We start from the raw sequence: 22157 nt of genomic DNA, 5'->3' as shown, positions 1-22157 counted from the left end.
GTAAAAACACAGCATGGGAAGGTTCAAGGAAATGACTCATTTCAATAAAACTTGGCTACAGACAATAAATGTACCCAGCACAATGTGCTGGTTAATGTATGCATAAGAGTGTGTTTATTTAAAAATATAAATATCATTGCCTTGGCAGGGCCTAGTGAAGACATCTCTTTCCACAGCAGGTGTACCACAGGAGTTCCTCCATTTTACGTATAGTGGGACAAATTCATTGAGGAATTAAGCTGAACTTCTGCTGAGTACCAGCGTGCGACAGGGCAAAATGGCAACAACCGTAGTAACAGGGACAGAGCCACTGCAATGCCAGAAGTGAGCCATGCTTGTGAAAGGGGCAGAGGTGAAAGTAAGCTGGTCCAATATGGCGTACCGGCAAGAGCCGGTGCGCCATACCGGACCGGCTTCCCCCAGCAGCAATTTAAAGGGGCTGGGGCTCCCAGCAGCAGCTGGAGCCCTGGGCCCTTTAAATTGCTTCCGGAGCCCCGCTGCCGGAGCTTCTGGATAGCGGAGGCAGCAGGAAGCCCTGGGGCTCCGTCGGCGAATTAAAGGGCCTGGGGCACCACTGCGGGTAGTGGCGTCTGGGAGCCCCAGGCCCTTTAAATGGTCCCCAAGCCACAGGCTCCCAGCCGCCTCCGTAGCTGGTAGCTCCGGTGGTGATTTAAAGGGCCTGGGGCTCCCAGCTGCCTCTACAGTAGCCGGAGCCCCGGGCCCTTTAAATCTTGATTTAAAGGGCCTGGGGCTCTAAAGGCTCCACCTCTTCTGGTTTAGGCCCCACCCCTTCTAGTCGAGGCCCTGGCCCTGCTCAGGACTCCGGTGTACCGGTAAGTTCTTTACGTTACTTTCACCCCGGAAACGGGGTATGGCCACGCTGGGCAGAGCATCTGGCAGTGGAGCTCCTGTGTATTTCCAAAAGGCATTAAAGCTGCCTCCAACTCCACTGGGGGAAACACCGTCTCCTTGAGGGCTGAAGCTCCTCTGGAGCATATAGAGCTTTGCCGGCAAAGCTTTGAACTTGACACCTTCCTGTGCCAGCTTTGCTGAATTTGGCCCAGCCAGCTGCCAATTATCACAACATCAGAGTGGAAAGTACCCTGAGAGGAGAAATTACATCCTTGTCTGCCCAGCTACCTTGAAAGTTTTGACATATGTGGGAATTCAATCATATGGGATTCAGATACCACTTTAGTTGAAGAGGGAGGACATATCAGGCCCTTTATATAAATATGGCCTTGCTTGCTAGATCATTGGTCTTCTGTCTCTGGCTAACCCTTCAAACATGAGGCTGATTTTGTTCTTCAGCGCCCTCACTGGGGCTGCCTGGTGCCTAGAAACATTTGCTGGGTGAGTTATATTTTAACAGAAGATCTCTGATTCAAAGGCCATGTTATTCTAAAACTTTTTCATCTTTGAGTACCTTAATTGAAAAGGTTGGGTGCACATACTTTGCTTTTCATTAGCTAATTAGTTTTCACAAAATATCATCTTGGCTTTTTCTGTGCATCTCAGATCTTTTATTGAGAGGGATCATGATGCTGTTTTGACAGTCAGTGATCCAGAGGAAGGACTAAAGTCCGTATAATGCACTTAATTATGTAGTACATCTAGAGCTGTAGAAGGCACAGCAGTTTGGTTCTCAGGGGTCTGAGGAAACAATTTCTTTTGATTGATCTGAGTTCACAAGAGAGTTGGGTTCATGCTACAGAGTCTGGGGTAGGGATTGATTTAAATTTCCCCAAAGTTCAGGTTTACCTGGGATTTTGCTTCAGCTTATTATAGAGCTAGGGATCAGCCTCAAAGGTACGGATCTGGAAGTGGATATGAATCTCACCACAAAGTTTGAGAATGTTTGGACCCACAAATTTGGTTTGGCTCATTATAGAAATAGGGTCCCATAAGGAAAATTAGAATCAGGTTCCAGATCCAAACTTGCCCAGAGCACAGGGGTGCTGAGATTCAGGGTTCTGATTTCTTGTTTACAGTCCCTTGAGGTTTGCTTTGAATTTTAAGGAAGCCCAAAAATGAAAAATGAAACTGAGTTGAAACTGCCCAGTTTCACACGGTTTTGATTCAGAACCATTATCTGGCCCCAAGTTCACTCAAAAGTGGACCAAGAGTAGCTCAAAACGTTCATGAATCTTGCAAAATAATCTGAGTTTAACCCCAATCCTGGGCAAGAGTTGTTCCTTTCAGTCCCAAAGTTTTGCACAGCTCAGCTTCAACTGTGTTCCTCAAGCATAAAGATTGATAGCCTCTGTTCATTTTTATCCGAGGTAGTGTCCCTGCAGATTCCCCTCTCTCTCTCTCTCTTTGGGTATAAATGTCTAATCTCTTTCAGAACCTTACTAAGTAATTTGTATTATAATATCTTACAGCATGAGGTTACACAGGTTTATTCACACATTGCATTAAAATATGTGCTTTAAGCCTTTTAATCTCATTAAGTGTATAAGAACTTGACTAAAATATAATACAAAATCTGATGGATGTCTGCTAGAATGTGGGAAATAGACACCAGATCCCAGTGAACAAACATCCATACATCACAAAAGCCTGTTTACTTAGCACTTAATTTGCAACTTTCTTGACAGTCTAAGTGGAGTGGCCAAGGATTGCTAGGAGCCTGGATACTTCTCTCTCATGTTAAGGGTGGTCCCACCAGATTTAAAATGAAGTATATTAGCAAGGGAAACTTGCACTGCTGTTTTCCCTGCTGTATCTGTTCTGTGTAAGTTTCTACTGTGTGAGTGGAAGCCAATGGACAATAGAAAAAAAGTAATTACTAGCTAAAATAAGAGCACAAGTCAGCTGGCAGGTTTGCACCCCCAGAGATGCAGAGCTCCAAGGTGTAACAGCAGAGCTACACAGGGACATGTTCTGGGCTCTATGATTATTATTATGATTTAATATTTATATTACAGTAGCTTCTAGTGGCTCCAGTCAGAGCTCCATTGTTCTAGGTGTTACAAAACACATTCAAAGATTCAGTCCCTGCCCCAGAAAAGCTTACAATCTAAGAAGGCAGATTACATACAAACAGGAGAAGGGTGAGAAAGAAAGATCATAGAATCATAGAATATCAGGGTTGGAAGGGACCTCAGAAGGTCATCTAGTCCAACCCCCTGCTCAAAGCAGGACCGATCCCCAATTAAATCATCCCAGCCAGGGCTTTGTCAAGCCTGACCTTAAAAACCTCTAAGGAAGGAGATTCTACCACCTCCCTAGGTAACACATTCCAGTGTTTCACCACCCTCCTAGTGAAAAAGTTTTTCCTAATATCCAACCTAAACCTCCCCCACTGCAACTTGAGACCATTACTCCTTGTTCTGTCATCTGCTACCACTGAGAATAGTCTAGATCCATCCTCTTTGGAACCCCCTTTCAGGTAGTTGAAAGCAGCTATCAAATCCCCCCTCATTCTTCTCTTCAGCAGACTAAACAATCCCAGTTTCCTCAGCCTCTCCTCATAAGTCATGTGTTCCAGTCCCCTAATCATTTTTGTTGCCCTCCGCTGGACTCTTTCCAATTTTTCCACATCCTTATTGTAGTGTGGGGCCCAAAACTGGACACAGTACTCCAGATGAGGCCTCACCAATGTCGAATAGAGGGGAACGATCACGTCCCTCGATCTGCTGGCAATGCCCCTACATATACATCCCAAAATGCCATTGGCCTTCTTGGCAACAAGGGCACACTGTTGACTCATATCCAGCTTCTCGTCCACTGTAACCCCTAGGACCTTTTCTGCAGAACTGCTGCCGAGCCATTCAGTCCTTCGTCTGTAGCGGTGCATTGGATTCTTCCGTCCTAAGTGCAGGACTCTGCACTTGTCCTTGTTGAACCTCATCAGGTTTCTTTTGGCCCAATCCTCCAATTTGTCTAGGGCCCTCTGTATCCTATCCCTACCCTCCAGCATATCTACCTCTCCTCCCAGTTTAGTGTCGTCTGCAAACTTGCTGAGGGTGCAATCCACACCATCCTTCAGATCATTTACGAAGATATGAGGGGGGATTTGATAGCTGCTTTCAACTACCTGAAAGGGGGTTCCAAAGAGGATGGCTCTAGACTGTTCTCAATGGTAGCAGATGACAGAACGAGGAGTAATGGTCTCAAGTTGCAGTGGGGGAGGTTTAGATTGGATATTAGGAAAAACTTTTTCACTAAGAGGGTGGTGAAACACTGGAATGTGTTACCTAGGGAGGTGGTAGAATCTCCTTCCTTAGAGGTTTTTAAGGTCAGGCTTGACAAAGCCCTGGCTGGGATGATTTAACTGGGAATTGGTCCTGCTTCGAGCAGGGGGTTGGACTAGATGACCTTCTGGGGTCCCTTCCAACCCTGATATTCTATGATTCTATGATTCTATGATATTGAACAAAAGCAGCCCCAGGACTGACCCTTGGGGCACTCCACTTGATACCGGCTGCCAACTAGACATGGAGCCATTGATCACTACCCGTTGAGCCCGACAATCTAGCCAGCTTTCTATCCACCTTATAGTCCATTCATCCAGCCCATACTTCTTTAACTTGCTGGCAAGAATACTGTGGGAGACCGCATCAAAAGCTTTGCTATAGTCAAGGAACAACACATCCACTGCTTTCCCTTCATCCACAGAGCCCGTTATCTCGTCACAGAAGGCAATTAGATAAGTCAGGCATGACTTGCCCTTGGTGAATCCATGCTGACTGTTCCCGATCACTTGCCTCTCCTCGAAGTGCTTCAGAATTGATTCCTTGAGGACCTGCTCCATGATTTTTCCAGGGACTGAGGTGAGGCTGACTGGCCTGTAGTTCCCAGGATCCTCCTTCTTCCCTTTTTTAAAGATGGGCACTACATTAGCCTTTTTCCAGTCGTCCGGGACTTCCCCCAATCGCCATGAGTTTTCAAGATAGAATAAAAGATAGATAGAATAAAATAAATGCAAAATGACTCTCTTTTGGTCCATCCTGGAACCTTGTCAGCACTGAGTTTTCATGAGTTTATTGGCCTTTGGGATGCCTGTCTTTTGAAGCTGGAGACAAGAATGGAGAAGTGCATTATATATAACATCAAACTGTAGAGCTGATTTAATAGATTCATGGATTCCAAGGCCAGAAGGGACCACTGTGATAATCTAGTCTCTCCTCCTGCATAACACAGGCCATTGGACTTCCCTGAATTAATTCATGCTTCAAATCCAATAGCTGTGATTGTAGTACAGCATATATTTTAGGAAAAGGTCCAGTCTTGATTCAAAAATGTCCATTGATGAAGAATCTACCACAACCCTTAGTAAATTGCTCCAATGGTTAATTACTCTCACTGTGAAACAATTACACCTTGTTTCTAGTCTGAATTTGTCTAGCTTCAACTTCCAGCAATACAATCTTGTTATACCTTTGTATACTAAACTAGACTTGTATACTAGACTGAAGAGCCCTCTGTTATCAACTATCTCTTCTCCACGTCGGTTCTTATAAACTGTGATCAAATCCCCCTTGATCTTTTATTTGATAAGATAAGTAGATTAAGCTCCTTGAGTCTCTCACTATAAGGTATGTTTTCCAACTCCTTAATGATTCTCATGATTCGTCTCTGAAGCCTCTCCAATTTTTCAAACTCCTTCTTGAATTGTGAACGCCAGAATTGGACACAGTATCCAGTAGTGGTCGTTCCAGTGCCAAACACAGAGGTAATATAACCTCCCTATTCCCACTCAGTATTTCCCTGTTTATATATTCAAGACCCACAGCCCTTTTAGCATCACACTGAGAGCTCATGTTTAGCTGATCATGGCCCCCAAATCAATTATGGAGTCACTGCTTCCCAGGATAGAGTCCCACATCCTGTAAGTATGGCCTGCATTCTTTTGTTCTTAGTCATCTGACCTACATTTGGTTGTAACACAACATATATTGTTTGATTGCCCTCAGCTCACCAAGCATAACAGATTGCTTTGTATCAGTGACCTATCCTTTTCATACCTTACCACTCCCCACATCTTTGTGTCATCTGCAAACTTTATCAGTAACAAATATTTTCTTCCAGGTCAACATAGAGCCAAGAACTGATCCCTGCTGGACCCCATTAGAAACACACCAACTCAATGTTGATTTCCCATTTACATTTACACTTTGAAACCTATTAGCTAGCCAGTTTTTAATCCATTTAATATGTGCCATGGTGATTTTGTATCATGCTAGTTTTTTAATCAAAATATCATGCAGTGCCAAGTCAAATGCCTTACAGAAATCTAACATCAACACAATATTACCATTATCAGCCACGTTTGTAATCTCATCAAAAAATAATAGCAAGTTAATCTGACAAGATCTATTTTCCATAAGCCCATTTTATAAGATTTATTTCATTTTTTGTAGTGACCAGGTTCTTAGGGTGAAGGCAAACAGTGAAGAAGAGATTAACAAACTACAGCTGTTAGAAACACTGGAGCATCTTCAGGTGTGTCATTACACTTTCTACAGGCATTTGTTAATCTTTCAGACTGTGAGTTCTTCAGGGCAGGGATTGTGCCTCCCTTTTTTTGTTTGGAAATTGCTTATCACAACGTGGGAGCTGCCATAAATAAATAATAATAGTATAGAATAATAAAAATGTAGGGCTGGAGAGGACCTTGGGAGGTCTAGTCCTGCTCTCTGCACTGAGGCAGGACCAACATCCCTGACAAATGTTTGTCTAACTTATTCTTCAAAAGTTCCAATGATCAGGATTTCACAACTGTCCTTGGTCCAGTGTTAATTACTCTTATAGTTAGAAAGTTTTTCCTAATATCTAACCTAAATCTCCCTTCCCGCAAATTAATCTGATTACTTCCTATCCTACCTTCCATGGACATGGAGAATAATTAATCACCGTCCTCTTTGCAACAGCTCTTAACATATTTAAAGACTGTTATCAGCCCCCCCCCCCCCCGGGTCTTCTTTTCTCCAGACTAAATAAAAGCCCAGGGTTTTTTTACCTTTCTTCATAGGTGAGGTTTTATTGTTTTTTGTCACTCCCCTCTGGACTCTCTTCAATTTGTCCACATCTTTCTTAAAGTGTGGGGCCCAAAACTGAACACAGTACTCTAGCTGAGACCTCACCAATGCCAAGCAGAGTGGAACAATAACCTCCAATTGTTACATATGATACTTCTGTTAATTTATCCCAGCATGATATTTAGTTTTTTTCACAACGGTGTCACGTTGCTGGTTCATGCTCAATATAAGAGGCATGCAAGATAAAATGTGCAACACTATAAAAGAAGCAAAAGCAACGTATATAGTATCAGATAATCATCTACATATTGAGCATTTCTTGGAACTATAGCTGGTGAGGGGAAAATACAAGAGTCATAATAGATATGGTACAAAATCTCCTTTCACTTATGCTGCTGAAGTGCTATTGAAGTCAATGAAAATGCCAGCTTTTGTCTTTCCCAGGGCCTCATTTCCCTATTTGTGAAGTGAGGACAGTCATACTGATATGTTGCAAGGGTGTTGTGAAGCCCAGTAATGATTGTTTATATAGTGATTCGAGAGTCTCAGATAATGGAATATGCTAAAGTGTGAAGTGGTGCAAAACCAAAGGCGTTATCCCAACTTGGGGGAGTCAGACATTTTCGGGGCTTCTTGAGAGATGTTCCCTAAAGTCCATTTTTCTGAAATGATTCCTTGATCTGTATTGTTTGTCTTCTCTTCAGCTTGATTTCTGGCTACGCCCCTCAAATCCAGCACTTCCTGTGGATATTCGAGTCCCCTTTCCCAGTCTCCAAGCAGTCAAAGTCTTCCTGGAGTCCCACCACATCGAGTACTCTATTCTGCTGAAAGACCTGCAGGTAGACAAAAGTACTTCACTGATGCGTGATTTATTTCCCTAATCCCTGCATTTATGCTCATTGATGTTATTTGTAGTAGAAGCAATACACAGTGCTAAAGATTCTTGCGTCTCATAAGCCTACCTGTACCAATGCAGATTTCCCTAAATCTTGTGAAAACCAACTACAGATCTCACAACAGGGTACCAGATCAGTGATGCAGGGTCTGTTTTAAGTTCCTCTTTCCACATGGATAGGCATCCTTCTACTATTCTTTGTAGACCATGTATTTAGCTATTAAGAGTCTGACAACATTTTCCAAGAATGATGTTGGCTTCCCTCAAGTTACTAGAACCCTACATCACAGTGTGAGAAAAACATCTCTGTTTGGCACTGAACTGCAAGACTCTTGAAAAGCAGTATTTCCAACACACCAGCTAAATCACGGTTAACTCTTTGCAGTACCAACCTTGCTCCTTTTTCAGGAATTCTGACACTATCCCCATTCAGCTTAATGAAACTTAATGTTGACCATTTAAATGCCAACAGTGTTACCTATTTCACTGCCTATGAGTTTAGTGAAACATCCAGCTGTTCTGCAGTTGTGTCTGGAGTCTGACACCAGGGCAGAGCTTGTGGGGAGTGCTGCAACTTCATTTCCCAATTCTGACACTTGAGTAAAATCCTGCCGAAGAAGTTGGCCTTCCTCACAGATTTGAATTGCTTGGTTTAGGTCATAATAGAGGAAGAAAAGCAAGAGATGGTTAACAATCAACAAAGGGAACGTGGCACCAGTAATTTCAACTATGGAGCTTATCACCCCTTAGAATCTGTAAGTATTTCAAGTTCAGCTCTTTGGGGGAGAGATTATTTAATTCTGTCCTGCTTTTGCATGTCACCGCCACTCAAACATTCTTTGTAAGTATGTTGAATTCCTTCTTGTCTTCCTTTCTGCATTCTCCACAGTGGTTTTAATATCTCACACCATTACAAGTAGGTCTGCTGTGTTTTATAATGAGCTTATTTTGGACTCATCACATTGAGGGATTACTCTCAGTTGCTAAAAGGTAGGAATATTACAAGCAAGTGCTCAACAAACCTCTCCATACAGCTCTGCCAATATTTCTCATTTCCCTGTTATTCCAGTCTGGGGCCCAAACATAGCTCTATCAATTCACTTTAATCCAGGCCTGCAGCATCTCCATCCCAGTGCTGGGCTCCCATATTGTTAGGCTAGGTTTAGTTGCATGCATGGTCTCTTTTGTTGCTACAGGAACCAGGGTACCAAACTAGATGGAGCAATGATTTATTCATGTGTTGCAGGTCCTATCTTGCTGCATTATGTGGCCTCCTGTGTCTTGATGAACAGCTATTGAATGTCACACTTATTTTAGGTTTCAGAGTAGCAGCCGTGTTAGTCTGTATTCGCAAAAAGAAAAGGAGGACTTGTGGCACCTTAGAGACTAACCAATTTATTAGAGCATAAGCTTTCGTGAGCTACAGCTCACTTCCTCAGATGCATATCGTGGAAACTTATTTTAGATAATAAAAATGCTAGGTGTATTGTCTCATCAAAATAAAATGTGTCTGATTTGGATCTCATGCTGGGTTTGTTTTTTTTACCAGTGTAACTCTATTGACTTCTGTGGAGTAACTGCAGATTTACCTTGGAATGACTGAGATCAGAGACAGGCCTACTAAGTGCACCAGAAAACTGATTTTATACAACTTTCTTCCATGTGACATTGGTTGTGACTGGCAGTGTGTGAGTTCAGTGTCAGAGACGACAGACCACCTTCCATGTTGCTCTAATGATCAGTCTGGAGATAGAGTGTTAGCCCATACCAAGGAGAGAGAGCTCAGGTCCCTCCTTTGGGAGAATGGCATCAAACAATACCCTCCAGGGAACCCCCTTCTCTGGCCTACACACAGAGCAATGTTGGGGGGCTTTAGAGGAAGCCAATTCTAGCCCTTCTCAGCCAAGAAAGGTCTGCTGTGATGCAGAGCTTTTGAGGGCAACAATTGGGAAGTAAGGGGGTGAAGAATGAGGGGATCCCCTTCTCAGAAATATGTGGTCCAAATTGCTTTTGTGTAGGATCTTTTTTATAAACTGCACCCCAAAATGCTTTTCAGAATTAGATAATTCCACATCAGAGCTACTAGATAATAGCTGAAAGAGAGAAAAATGAAGCTGTACAGGCAAGAGAGAAGAGAGGTGTTTTGTGAGGGTGGAAAGTAAATGGAAAGTGAAGCGGAGAAATACAGGCAGGCTGCAGGTAGCAAGCACTACAAAGGAGAAAGCTCTCACATCAACGCAAGGATTAGCATAAAAATATTTGATAGAATATAAACTCTGTCATTATTTTAAATTTTAGATTTATGCAGCACTGGATGATCTTGCAGCTGACTACCCCAGCCTTGTGAGCAAGCAAAAGATTGGAGAGTCTTATGAAAAGCGGCCCATGTACATTCTCAAGGTATTGTTCCTGTGCATATAACAACAACTTTACATTTCTCTAACACCTGTCCATCCAAAACATCCCAAAGCATCTAGAGAGAGAAATCAGTCCACCCACCACTAAACTGCAGCCACCGCTAGTCATTAATGCAACAGCTGTTCAGCAGAACCGAGTAACACTTTTTAAAAATAACTTTGCCAAGAAGATACTGCAGAAGGCAGCTTTATGGAATTATCCACATGTGAATTTGGCCAGGACCCTGGGCCAACACCCTGACTCTTGCAAAAAAGTATTATGGGATCTTTAATCACTGCAAATAATCAGAACTTTGTGTTTATGCCTCAGGGTCTTCAGTATCCTTGAAAAACTGGAACCTTGGTTTGCAAAAATAGGAAAAAACCCAACTCATTCCAAATATTGGCTTTGTTCAATTTATGTTGGTCCAAATAGGAAAGCCACTGTCATGCATGAGATTGAGTCGCTTACTTAGCTCTTAGGTGACACTGTGCCAAAGATGCTCATTTAGAATAATGATACATACCCTTAATTTTTGTTGGATCCTGGCTGCCTTAACAACAGATATGAATAAGGGGCCCATATGGGGCTGGTGAAGATATTATGTGTGTACACAGCGGCTTCCTCATCAGAAATAGAGGAGAACAGGGAGCAGAATCCTAGAATCATAGACTATCAGGGTTGGAAGGGACCTCAGGAGGTCATCTAGTCCAACCCCCTGCTCAAAGCAGGACCAATCCCCAACTAAATCATTCCAGCCAGGGCTTTGTCAAGCCTGACCTTAAAAACTTCTAAGGAAGGAGGTTCCACCACCCTAGTGAAAAAGTTTTTCCTAATATCCAACCTAAACCTCCCCCACTGCAACTTGAGACCATTACTCCTTGTTCTGTCATCTGGTACCACGGAGAACAGTCTAGATCAATCCTCTTTGGCACCCCCTTTCAGGTAGTTGAAAGCAGCTATCAAATCTCCCCTCATTCTTCTCTTCCGCAGACTAAACAATCCCAGTTCCCTCAGCCTCTCCTCATAAGTCATGTGTTCCAGTCCCCTAATCATTTTTGTTGCCCTCTGCTGGACGTTTTCCAATTTTTCTACATCCTTCCTGTAGTGTGGGGCCCAAAACTGGACACAGTACTCCAGATGAAGCCTCACCAATGTCAAATAGAGGGGAACGATCACGTCCCTCGATCTGCTGGCAATGCCCCTACATATACATCCCAAAATGCCATTAGCCTTCTTGGCAACAATGGCACACTGTTGACTCATATCCAACTTCTCGTCCACTGTAACCCCTAGGTCCTTTTCTGCAGAACTGCTGCCGAGCCATTCGATCCCTAATCTGTAGCGGTGCACTGGATTCTTCCGTCCTAAGTGCAGGTCTCTGCACTTGTCCTTGTTGAACCTCATCAGATTTCCTTTGGCCCAATCCTCTAATTTGTCTAGGGCCCTCTGTATCCTATCCCTACCCTCCAGCATATCTACCTCTCCTCCCAGTTTAGTGTCGTCTGCAAACTTGCTGAGGGTGCAATCCACACCATCCTCCAGATCATTTATGAAGATATTGAACAAAACCGGCCCCAGGACCGACCCTTGGGGCACTCCACTTGATACTGGCTGCCAACTAGACATGGAGCCATTGATCACTACCCGCTGAGCCTGACAATCTAGCCAGCTTTCTATCCACCTTATAGTCCATTCATCCAGCCCATACCTCTTTAACTTGCTGGCAAGAATACTGTGGGAGACTGTGTCAAAAGCTTTGCTAAAGTCAAGGAACACCACATCCACTGCTTTCCCCTTATCCAGAGAGCCAGTTATCTCATCACAGAAGGCAATTAGATTAGTCCGGCATGACTTGCCCTTGGTGAAGCTGTGGCAAAAACTGCAAATGACAATATTAAGTCAATGAACTGGTAAATCTGGCAAGATTACCAGCAGCATTAAGGCAAATATCCCATCACAGGGTCTGATTCTCCACTCTATTACACCAGTTTTATGCCATGCAACTCCGTTGCTTTTCAATCATTTTCGATATTTCAGATGGAAAAACGAGTGGGATAGGAAATGAGAGGACTCGCGCTAGTGAGGGTTTTTAAAGTTTATGTTTCATTTTGCAGTTCAGCACTGGAGGAACCAACCGTCCTGCCATTTGGCTCGATGCCGGTATCCACTCCCGAGAATGGATCACCCAGGCAACTGCACTGTGGACAGCTAAAAAGGTTAGTGGATTGACTTTCTTTTCTCCTGGGATGGCTACTGACTATTATTGATTGATAAAACATTTAAAAGAATACATTGCCCATATACAGCACCTTTCATGAAAAGATACCAGAATGGTCTGCTGCATATCCTTTACCAACCAAGGTTTATAGGGATTGCTTCACCCACCCATGAAATACACCTGCTTCTGGGGTGGAACATGGCAGTTGCTTAACACTGCACAGAAATTTAAAACAGGTAGTGAAAAATGCTGTATACAATTGAAACTGTAAGGGGAATTTTAGGTCAGAAAAAAGCAATTTGGTCAGGACATCAAATTTAATAGCCCTACTCTTGCGAAAAGTCACATGGGATCTTCAACAGCAAATGTCAGTAATTCAGTTTTATGTCTCATCTGCACTTCCAGCAACACACTGACTCCTATCACTACATGGAGACATTAATTCATTATTGCCTCTGAGAGAAAAAACAACACCTACTGTGAGAAAACAGCTTATTCATAAATCTGTAGTATGTTTTACACAGATCAAGGGCTTGATTCTCCATTCTGACTTAGTGTTTTACACCCATTTTGCTCTCATTTTGCAGAGGAATAAATGGTTACACAGCATGCAAGGCAGAAGAGAGTCAGGCCCTAGATGTTCTTTTGTAGATACATTTTTATTTCCTTTCTACTTTGAACTTGTACTGTACCCAACCAGAATTTGGTGCAGTATTAGCATGGCAAGTATTCTATAATGATCTAACATAACCCAGAATCAACTGTATTGATTTTTATGCAGTAAATAATGCTTTACTTGTCTGTAGCACTTTTTATCTAAAGATCTCGGATGGCTTTACAGCCATTTATTTCAGTCTCATAGCTCCTCTTTGCGGTATGTCAGTCTTACTAGCCTCATAACTAATGGAAAACTGAGGCACAGAGAGGTTAAATGACTTGCCCAAGGTCTCACAGTGAATCACTGACAGAGCTGAGAAGAGTGTCCAGGAGTCATGACTCCCAATGCTGCGCTTTCACCACTACCCTACATCTGTACAATTACATATTGTTTAGAGACAGTCACACCAATACGACAGATGACGTACCAACAAGACAGTAACTTTTAAAGTGTCTCTTATTTGTCATCAAGTTTCAGGGCTCACGTTCCACTGAAATGAATAAGGGTGGTTCACACCCCTCAGAGCAATTGTTTCAGTCTGCGGTCTCAGAGAGAAAGAGTTGCACTGGGAAGATTATCTTTGCCAACAGAAGGGCCAAAAAATTAAATTATTTTAAAATGTGAGCATAAATTCTGCTGAAAATGACTAAGCCACCAGAGAAATGCAGCTGTACTGTACACTCCAACCCTGCTTAACCCAATCCCACTACATAACGATTACAGTATGAACATTTCGGGAAGAAGCGACTGTGATAAGCATGTTAGAATGTATTTTGTCTCTGCTTAGATTGCGTCTGAGTATGGGAACAATACATCTGTCACCTCCCTGTTAAACAGAATGGACATTTTCCTGCTGGTTGTTACAAACCCTGATGGATATGCATTCACTCATACCAAAGTGAGTAACCACGGTGTGATTACACCCCCATTTCCAAACCGAATCAGGCACTTCTGGAAGCTGGGCAGTGATCTGCCATGCCATCAAAAAATTGAAAGTTTTGTTTTAGAAAAACATGTTCAGCAGATCCATATTTAGCCTTGTAAAGGTAAATCACAGTAGGGTAGGGTCACCACAGAGACCTACTGAGCCATCTAATCCATCATTGTTCCCTTCTGGGTATTCACCAGTGCTTCCACAGCTTCCCTTTGTCCATCCCCCTTGCCAGTCTAGCAGAAGTCATGTTAGGCTTCTCTTTTGCACTTATAGATTCATAGATTCCACGGTCAGAAAGGACAATTGTGATAATCTAGGCTGAGCTTCCCTTATAGATGAATGGTAGCTATTTCTGACTGGATGCTTTAATGAAATCACCAAGCTTTGCTCCTTTTGAGCCCATTATGGTTCTTTATTTCAGAATCGTATGTGGCGGAAGACACGTTCTAAGAATTCTGGGAGCCTGTGCTTTGGAGTTGATCCAAACAGGAACTGGGATGCAGGCTTTGGAGGTAGAAGAAGAGTTTTCAGCTACAGTTGTCACTACCAAAGCTGTTTCCCTTCCATGTACCTAGTCACAGGGGGACAATCTAGGAGTTTTTAAAAGTGACATGCAAAATATAGGCATCTCTACCATTATAGAGCTGAATGCCTAGAGTATGTCAGGCTAAACAGGGCATCTAACACATTTACTCATTCAAAGGATTTTTTGCTTAGGTTTCATTATGGTCTAGCTCTGCTTGGGTCAATGTCTCCTTCATCAATGTGACATCCCTCCCAGCATGTACTCTGCTGAGGCTGTCATATCACTCCCTCTACTATTGGCCTCTAGACTGTCAGGTAAATACATTATTTACCTGGAGGCCTGGAAGGATTTCTATGTGGTTTTGGGTTTTTTTATAAAATAAGATGGATGAGATCAACTATTTTCAGCTTCCCCCTTTTATTATTGACTTACATTTCTGCATCAGCTTAGAAGAAAAATGTCTATCAGCTCACATGTTGTATATTCAAAAGTTAATGGATCAGATTTGATCTCTATTATACTAGTGTAAATCCAGGGTAACTCTACTGAAGCCAGTGGAAGTACTCCAGGTTTACAATGGTGTTACTGAGATCAGAATCTGGCCCAATGGATGCAGAAGCCCATATCATAAGAGATTCAGAAATAAAATGGTAAAAGCTGATAGTAATCGTATTTCATCAGAGTAATTTCTTGATAGATTGCCAGGGAGCAAAAGAAGGCATGAGTTATCTATCAGTAGTAGCAATATGCCTTTGTCTAATTTTCACTCTCTCTAAATACTTTTCTATCATCTATCAGTATGTCAGGCCTTGTCCCTGAGAAAAGACCTCTTGCTAGAGTTTTCACTGTACAGTATTAGGCAACTTCATCTTTGTGTCAATCTTGAATTCCCTTGAGTTATAGTTTTACAGATTTGCCTTTGATCCTCACTTGCACCAACAGGCCCTGGAGCCAGTACCAACCCCTGCTCTGATTCTTACCATGGACCCAGCGCCAACTCAGAAGTGGAAGTAAAAAATGTTGTAAACTTTATCAAGAGCCATGGGAAGATCAAGGCATTCCTCACCCTTCACAGCTACTCTCAGCTTCTGTTGTTCCCCTTTGGGTATAAGTGCACCAAGCCTGCTGACTACAAAGAGCTGGTGAGATACAGCAGCTTCTTAACCCTAAGCCTTTCTCTGTCCTGACTGAGTTGCGTTTCATATTTTGAGTGTTAGCCACGTATTAAAATGACATTTTTAAGACAATAACCATGGGCTAAATTCTCCCCTCACATGTACTGGAGCAACTTCATTAAAATCAATTTGGCTCCTCAAGTGTGACTGAAATGAGAATCTGCCCCATACACTATCTTCCCTCCCTCATTGTTTTGCTTATGGTTGTTACTTTGAACATGTCTCTAACCTACACATTCTTCAGGTGGTTTTTCTTGCTTACACCACTCGTCCATCTCAACATTAGTAGTTCTGTGGAACAGATCATTTGCTCATGTTTCATCTTTGTTGCCCAACACTCTGTGCCATATGTTAAAACTGGATGGACTGGAACCGAGATACTTGAAAGTTTGTATTGTTGATATTGTCTGACCATCTAGTTTCAAGGATAATTCTACAGTGTTCACCTGATTGAAATTCAATGCCATATACTCTGGTTTTCCTCTGCTTATTTTGAGCCCATGCCTTGCTATGAGGGAGTGAAGGCTCAGATGATTTCGTCATCGGCCCTGGGGTCGGTTTTGTTCAATATCTTCATTAATGATCTGGAAGATGGTGTGGATTGCACCCTCAGCAAGTTTGCAGATGACACTAAACTGGGAGGAGAGGTAGATACGCTGGAGGGTAGGGATAGGATACAGAGGGACCTAGACAAATTGGAGGATTGGGCCAAAAGAAATCTGATGAGGTTCAACAAGGACAAGTGCAGAGTCCTGCACTTAGGACGGAAGAATCCCATGCACCGCTACGGACTAGGGACCGAATGGCTCAGCAGCAGTTCTGCAGAAAAGGACCTAGGGGTTACAGTGGACGAGAAGCTGGATATGAGTCAACAGTGTGCCCTTGTAGCCAAGAAGGCCAATGGCATTTTGGGATGTATAAGTAGGGGCATTGCCAGCAGATTGAGGGATGTGATTGTTCCCCTCTATTCGACATTGGTGAGGCCTCATCTGGAGTACTGTGTCCAGTTTTGGGCCCCACACTACAAGAAGGATGTGGAAAAATTGGAGAGAGTCCAGCCAAGGGCAACAAAAATGATTAGGGGACTGGAACACATGACTTATGAGGAGAGGCTGAGGGAACTGGGATTGTTTAGTCTACAGAAGAGAAGAATGAGGGGAGATTTGATAGCTGCTTTCAACTACCTGAAAGGGGGTTCCAAAGAGGATGGATCTAGACTATTCTCAGTGGTAGCGGATGACAGGACAAGGAGTAATGGTCTCAAGTTGCAGTGGGGGAGGTTTAGGTTGGATATTAGGAAAAACTTTTTCACTAGGAGCGTGGTGACACACTGGAATGCGTTACCTAGGGAGGTGGTGGAATCTCCTTCCTTAGAAGTTTTTAAGGTCAGGCTTGACAAAGCCCTGGCTGGGATGATTTAATTGGGGATCGGTCCTGCTTTGAGCAGGGGGTTGGACTAGATGACCTCCTGAGGTCCCTTCCAACCCTGATATTCTATGATTCTATGTAAAGCACACAGTCCTGACAGCAATCTGGGTAAGAAAGATCAAGATCAAGACTGAAGAAGAAAGACAGAGAGGGCGACCAAAGAAGTGGTGGGATGTTATAAATGAAGACTTGTTAGCAGGTGCTGTGACAAAGATAAGACATTGACTTGATCATTTTGGAGGGAGAGGACTCATAGAGTGGACTCCATTTGATGGGATTAATGCAAAAAAGAAGAAGACAATATCTTTAAAGTAGAAATCCCTACTTGTGTAAACAGGTGGTGTCTCACCACCCTGTTCCCAACACAGTATACTCACACACATTGGATCTTGTCCCAACTTCCTGGTTCTCTTTAAGTATGAGAACATCCACAGTTACATTAGATAGGATAACATAATACGAATATTAATATTTTTAAGAACTACACACCACATATGCATCAAACCATACACCAACCACTAACTCATGGGAATTTGGAAGAAACTTTCCCAATGGGGAGATTATACTATAATTATCCATGGGACTTTCTTGCACTTTCCTCTAAAGCACATAGTATGGGCCACTGCCAGCCAGGATACCTCCCAAAATATTGTACACTTGGTGGATGCTGTAGCTAGTGTCTAGCTATACAGCAATTCAGACATTAATAGATTCAGTACAACTAATTTTTGGTGGGTGAGGGTTGGCTCTAAACCAATTTGGATATTTTTTTAAATGAGGTTTGGGGTAGAAACTCTCCCCTGTTTTAATTTGAATGTTTAATCTTCCTAATCTGACTTCTTCCTGGCTCTTCCATGATCCCTCTAGAACGCCGTGGGGAAAGCTGCTGCCAGTGCTCTGGCTTCACTGTATGACACGACATATAAAGTGGGGCCCATTTGCTCAACTATCTGTAAGTATTGAGCAGTTCTGAGTTTGATCGGTTGTAGTGGGGGAAGGGTCCACTCCTCCCTCCTCAAGGTGGGGACTTCATCCCACTAGAAGGGGTCAATGATGGGTCAATGGGATCCCTCACTAATTGCCAACTGATCCCCCACAGGCTGACCTAATGTCTGACCCACACCAGTGTTACCTTTATAGAGCCCACTCCCAGAAATTCAGTGCAGTCTGAGTAGTGCACACCCAGCCCTAATAAGCCCCTTTACTTCCTCATATAGGACCTGACCCTGAAAGGTACCAAGCATGCTCATCTCCAGTGGACTCCATCCACTAGCCAGCACTGGTGCACCTGGACACAAGCCAGCTCAGTACAGTCTCCATCTCACCCAGTGTGGTTTCTCTTTCTCTCTCTTTCAGACCAAGCCAGTGGAGGAAGCATTGACTGGTCCTATGATTATGGCATCAAATACTCCTTTGCCTTTGAGTTGCGAGACACAGGTCGCTACGGCTTCCTTCTGCCAGCCAGTCAAATCATCCCTACTGCAGAAGAGACCTGGCTCGGTCTGCTGAAGATCATGGAGCATGTGCAAGACAATCACTAACAGAAGTGGGGAGGCAAATCAACAGTATAAAAAGGACGAAGCCAACAGTCATTTAGAAAACAAACCCCAAATCTGATTCCTTTGTACTAATGTAGTAGTATATTCAGCCGATGAAAAGCCCTGTGTATGTTCAAACTACTTAGTGATGCGTCTGTCTGTAAAGATTCCTTGCTGTACATCTCTTGTCCCTGCCTTTGCTTTTCCATCTGTCGAATTCTTACACAGCGTCAAAATGTTAGGACCAGGCCAATATTCTGTAACAGACCCTTTTGTGGGTCTTCAGAAAGAAACACAGGTAGCAGCCTGTGAGTAAAGCAAGAGTAGACTTGTAGACTTCAAGGTCAGAAGGGACCATCAGGATCATCTTTTCTGACCTCCTGCACATCACAGGCCACAGAACCTCACCCACCCACTCTTGTAACAGACCCCTAACCTCTGGCTGAGTTACTGAAGTCCTCAAATCATGGTTTAAAGACTTAAAGTTACAGAGAATCCACCATTTACACTAGTTTAACCCTGCAAGTGACCCATGCCCCATGCTGTGGAGGAAGGTGAAATCTACCCCAGGGTTCCATCAGACTAGGGTGGAAAATTTGACTGCCATTATTATTGGTAATTGTGCCCAGTCAGGCAAAAATACAGGCCACTTACCAGATAGGCGAAGAGGCCAGTGGGGGGACCTGCACTGGGGTGGCGATAGGAATGTGGTGGAACAATTACAATGTGGCAGGAGGAGGCTGCTTGTGGGTTCAGAGAAGACGGGAATTATTTGCCTTGGAGTGGAGGAAACATAAGTCCTATGGGTGGGCTGTACATGTGACACAGCATCCTGGTCCGGGTTCCAGCAAATCTGTCTCTGCATGAAACAACTTCAATCCAAGCCTCTATCAGTTACTCCCAGCAGCTGAATTTTTAGCTCATGTCCCCCAATTGCTCAGTCCCCAGCACCAGTATTAAACTGCCTCCCTATCCGTGTTAACAATCCGGTTTTTACTTTTCACCTGACCCTTCTTAGGTTTCCTCAAAGTTTCTTCTTTTGCAATGAAAATAAAACAAACTTCCTTCACCTGCGTTCAGAACTGCGATTCCACAGACCTGGCACCATCTCTCCTGCTGGTATCCTGTCTATGGGACAGCGACAAGCACCGCGGCTCGTATCCCAGACAGGTCTCACAAGGGCCTTATATTTGAACTGAATGACAGCAGTGATTAGCACTTATTCTTTGCAACCAGCTAATCAATGCTCACAACACCCTTGTTACACTTGGGAAACTGAGGCTCGGAAAGATTAAAGGCCACATTTTCAAAAGTATCTTCTATATTTGGGGTCCCAATTATAAACACAGCTTGATTTTCAGTGCTGATGCGCACTTACAATTGACTTCAACTTATTCAGGGGCCTACATTTAAATTTAGGGGCCTAACTTTAGGCACCCAGGTTTGAAAATGTGGTCTGGGTAATATCACTTATCCATCGGTGAAATGCAGCTGCATCTAAGGTGGAGCATGACGGACAGTCTGGCAGTGTCTAGGGGCCATACAAAGGCACAAGGGTCTGGGGAAGAATTCCCTGGGCACAGAAGTATGTGTAGAGGGCTCAGTGTATGCCTGACCTACATTGCCCAATGCTACTCCCCCTCATAAACCCCAGGGCAGGGGCAGGTTAGGGGCACAAGGGGATGGTGTCAGGGATGAGAGGGGGAGTGCTACTGGGGATTCCGGATTGCTGTGCAGACCATAGGCAGCCCTGGGGAAGCTGCTGTACAGAAGCAGAGACGTTTGCTTTCACTTACAATCTAGTCTCGTCAGCAGCTCAGAATCCGGAGGGCACAAAGGTGGTATATATACACCCTCTCCATGAGCAACACCTTTCGAGAAGCACAGCCTAGAATCTAGCCCTTCGCATCTATAATCATGACAGGAATATGGTGCTAGCTCTCCCAGCCTTCTGTGATCATAAACGCAGCAAAGAAAACAAAAATCCCCAAATCTCTACAGAATTTTAAAAGGGCCAGAATGCAGCCCAGATCTGTACACAGAAACCACCGTACTCACTACTGAAAAAATAAACACTTATACAAGCTCCCAGACTTGTGGATCCCTCCATGTGATTACAGACATTTAGAGTTAAACCAAACCTTTTTGCATAACCATCCCTTATATTTCTATAACCCCTTACCTAGAAGACATGGGCCCCAAGAGACTTTACAGAGTGCATATAAAGAAGAAATACGGCTGTTTGGGGGTTGAAGCAACAGACACATTTCTCAGCTCCAATGACACTGCAGGACAGCTGAGGTGGGAAAACAAACTCTTCTCCAGCCGAAATTGCAAGAGGCCGGAATGTAAATATCCTCTAGAGGGATACGACGAGACACTGCTGCTAACATTTGTTCTCTTATGGAACACACAAAAGGCCCTTTAACTATTTCATGTGGTTGGAGGGTGGATTTATGTCCTATCAGAAAGACAAATGAGAAATCTTCAGTTTATGGCCTTATGCCCTAAATTTATCCTCTCTGGTGAGAACTGGGTATAAAATGCCACATTCCCCGAATGCGACTTAGCATTTAGATTATATTAAATCAAGCTTTTACAAAACCTAAGGCCAGTAGCGATGTTTCAATGAAATTTAAAATAAAACCCAGCTGAAGTAGTTTTCTTTTAAAATAAATATATACTCCTGTGCAATACACTGAACTTGGGGGGGGGGTGTGAGACGCATGAGTGGCTAACACACGTCAAGAATAAGAGCTTCCTACTTCACCACCGATGGAGTTTCTCCTTCAACTCAGGTGGCATTTTGTGTTGAGGTTCCAGTGTCTTCCACTTGCTGATCGCCTTAGTGGCACTGTAAGTGTCTATCTACATGGGAGCATCATGCTAGTGCATGAGAGTCTGAGAGGGAGACCTAGCCATCGGTTTTTGAGTGAAATGTAACAACTAAACAAAGCGCATAAACGATAAAAAGTAAGTTAGCTTTTAAACATTTGTTCAGTTTTATTGGTCTCAGGTGTTATTAGTAGTGCAGGTAAGGAAATGTGTTTATTCTATGACAGCGTCCCCTTCAACCCGAATGGGAGGACTGAAAATGTAGGGCCAAATCTTGGCTCATGCAACCACATTGACTTCAGTGGAGTTGCAACCCTTTTCACAAGAGCTGAATTTGTGCTGGACACCAGTTGTATAACTAAGCCATATGACTGACACACTGATCGCTCTGCTCCCACCTCAGACTCATTTGGAGCAGCTGCTTGGTGGTGGCCCTGTTTAATTACTCAGCAAGCCGATTTATCCTAGCTTGAGAACAATCTGAGGGCAGCTCATGGTCATGGATCCAAGCCACATAAGGACCAGAGATTAGTGTTTTCTTCCTCTGGGGTAACAATTTGTCAA

The 22157-nt window shown here is 43.4% G+C and overlaps 1 protein-coding gene across 1 annotated transcript; it reads left to right on the top strand.

The window, feature by feature from the left end:
• Nucleotides 1-1288: 1288 nt before the first annotated feature.
• On the top strand, nucleotides 1289-18874 carry CPA2 (carboxypeptidase A2; the record flags this gene model as incomplete). The annotated part of the gene is made up of 11 exons (XM_084651763.1): nucleotides 1289-1353; nucleotides 6369-6450; nucleotides 7691-7825; nucleotides 8538-8636; nucleotides 10180-10281; nucleotides 12396-12497; nucleotides 13945-14055; nucleotides 14513-14603; nucleotides 15560-15759; nucleotides 18088-18172; nucleotides 18577-18874. 11 exons carry the CDS (start codon nucleotides 1289-1291, stop codon nucleotides 18759-18761), a joined length of 1257 nt encoding a protein of 418 aa, XP_084507889.1. The 3' UTR covers nucleotides 18762-18874.
• Nucleotides 18875-22157: the final 3283 nt, after the last annotated feature.

Source organism: Lepidochelys olivacea, assembly GCF_965140295.1.
Source record: "Lepidochelys olivacea isolate rLepOli2 genome assembly, chromosome: 1".
Taxonomy (NCBI): domain Eukaryota; kingdom Metazoa; phylum Chordata; order Testudines; family Cheloniidae; genus Lepidochelys; species Lepidochelys olivacea.
Note: the sequence above shows the minus strand (reverse complement) of the source record. Positions and strands in the feature narration are given on the sequence as shown.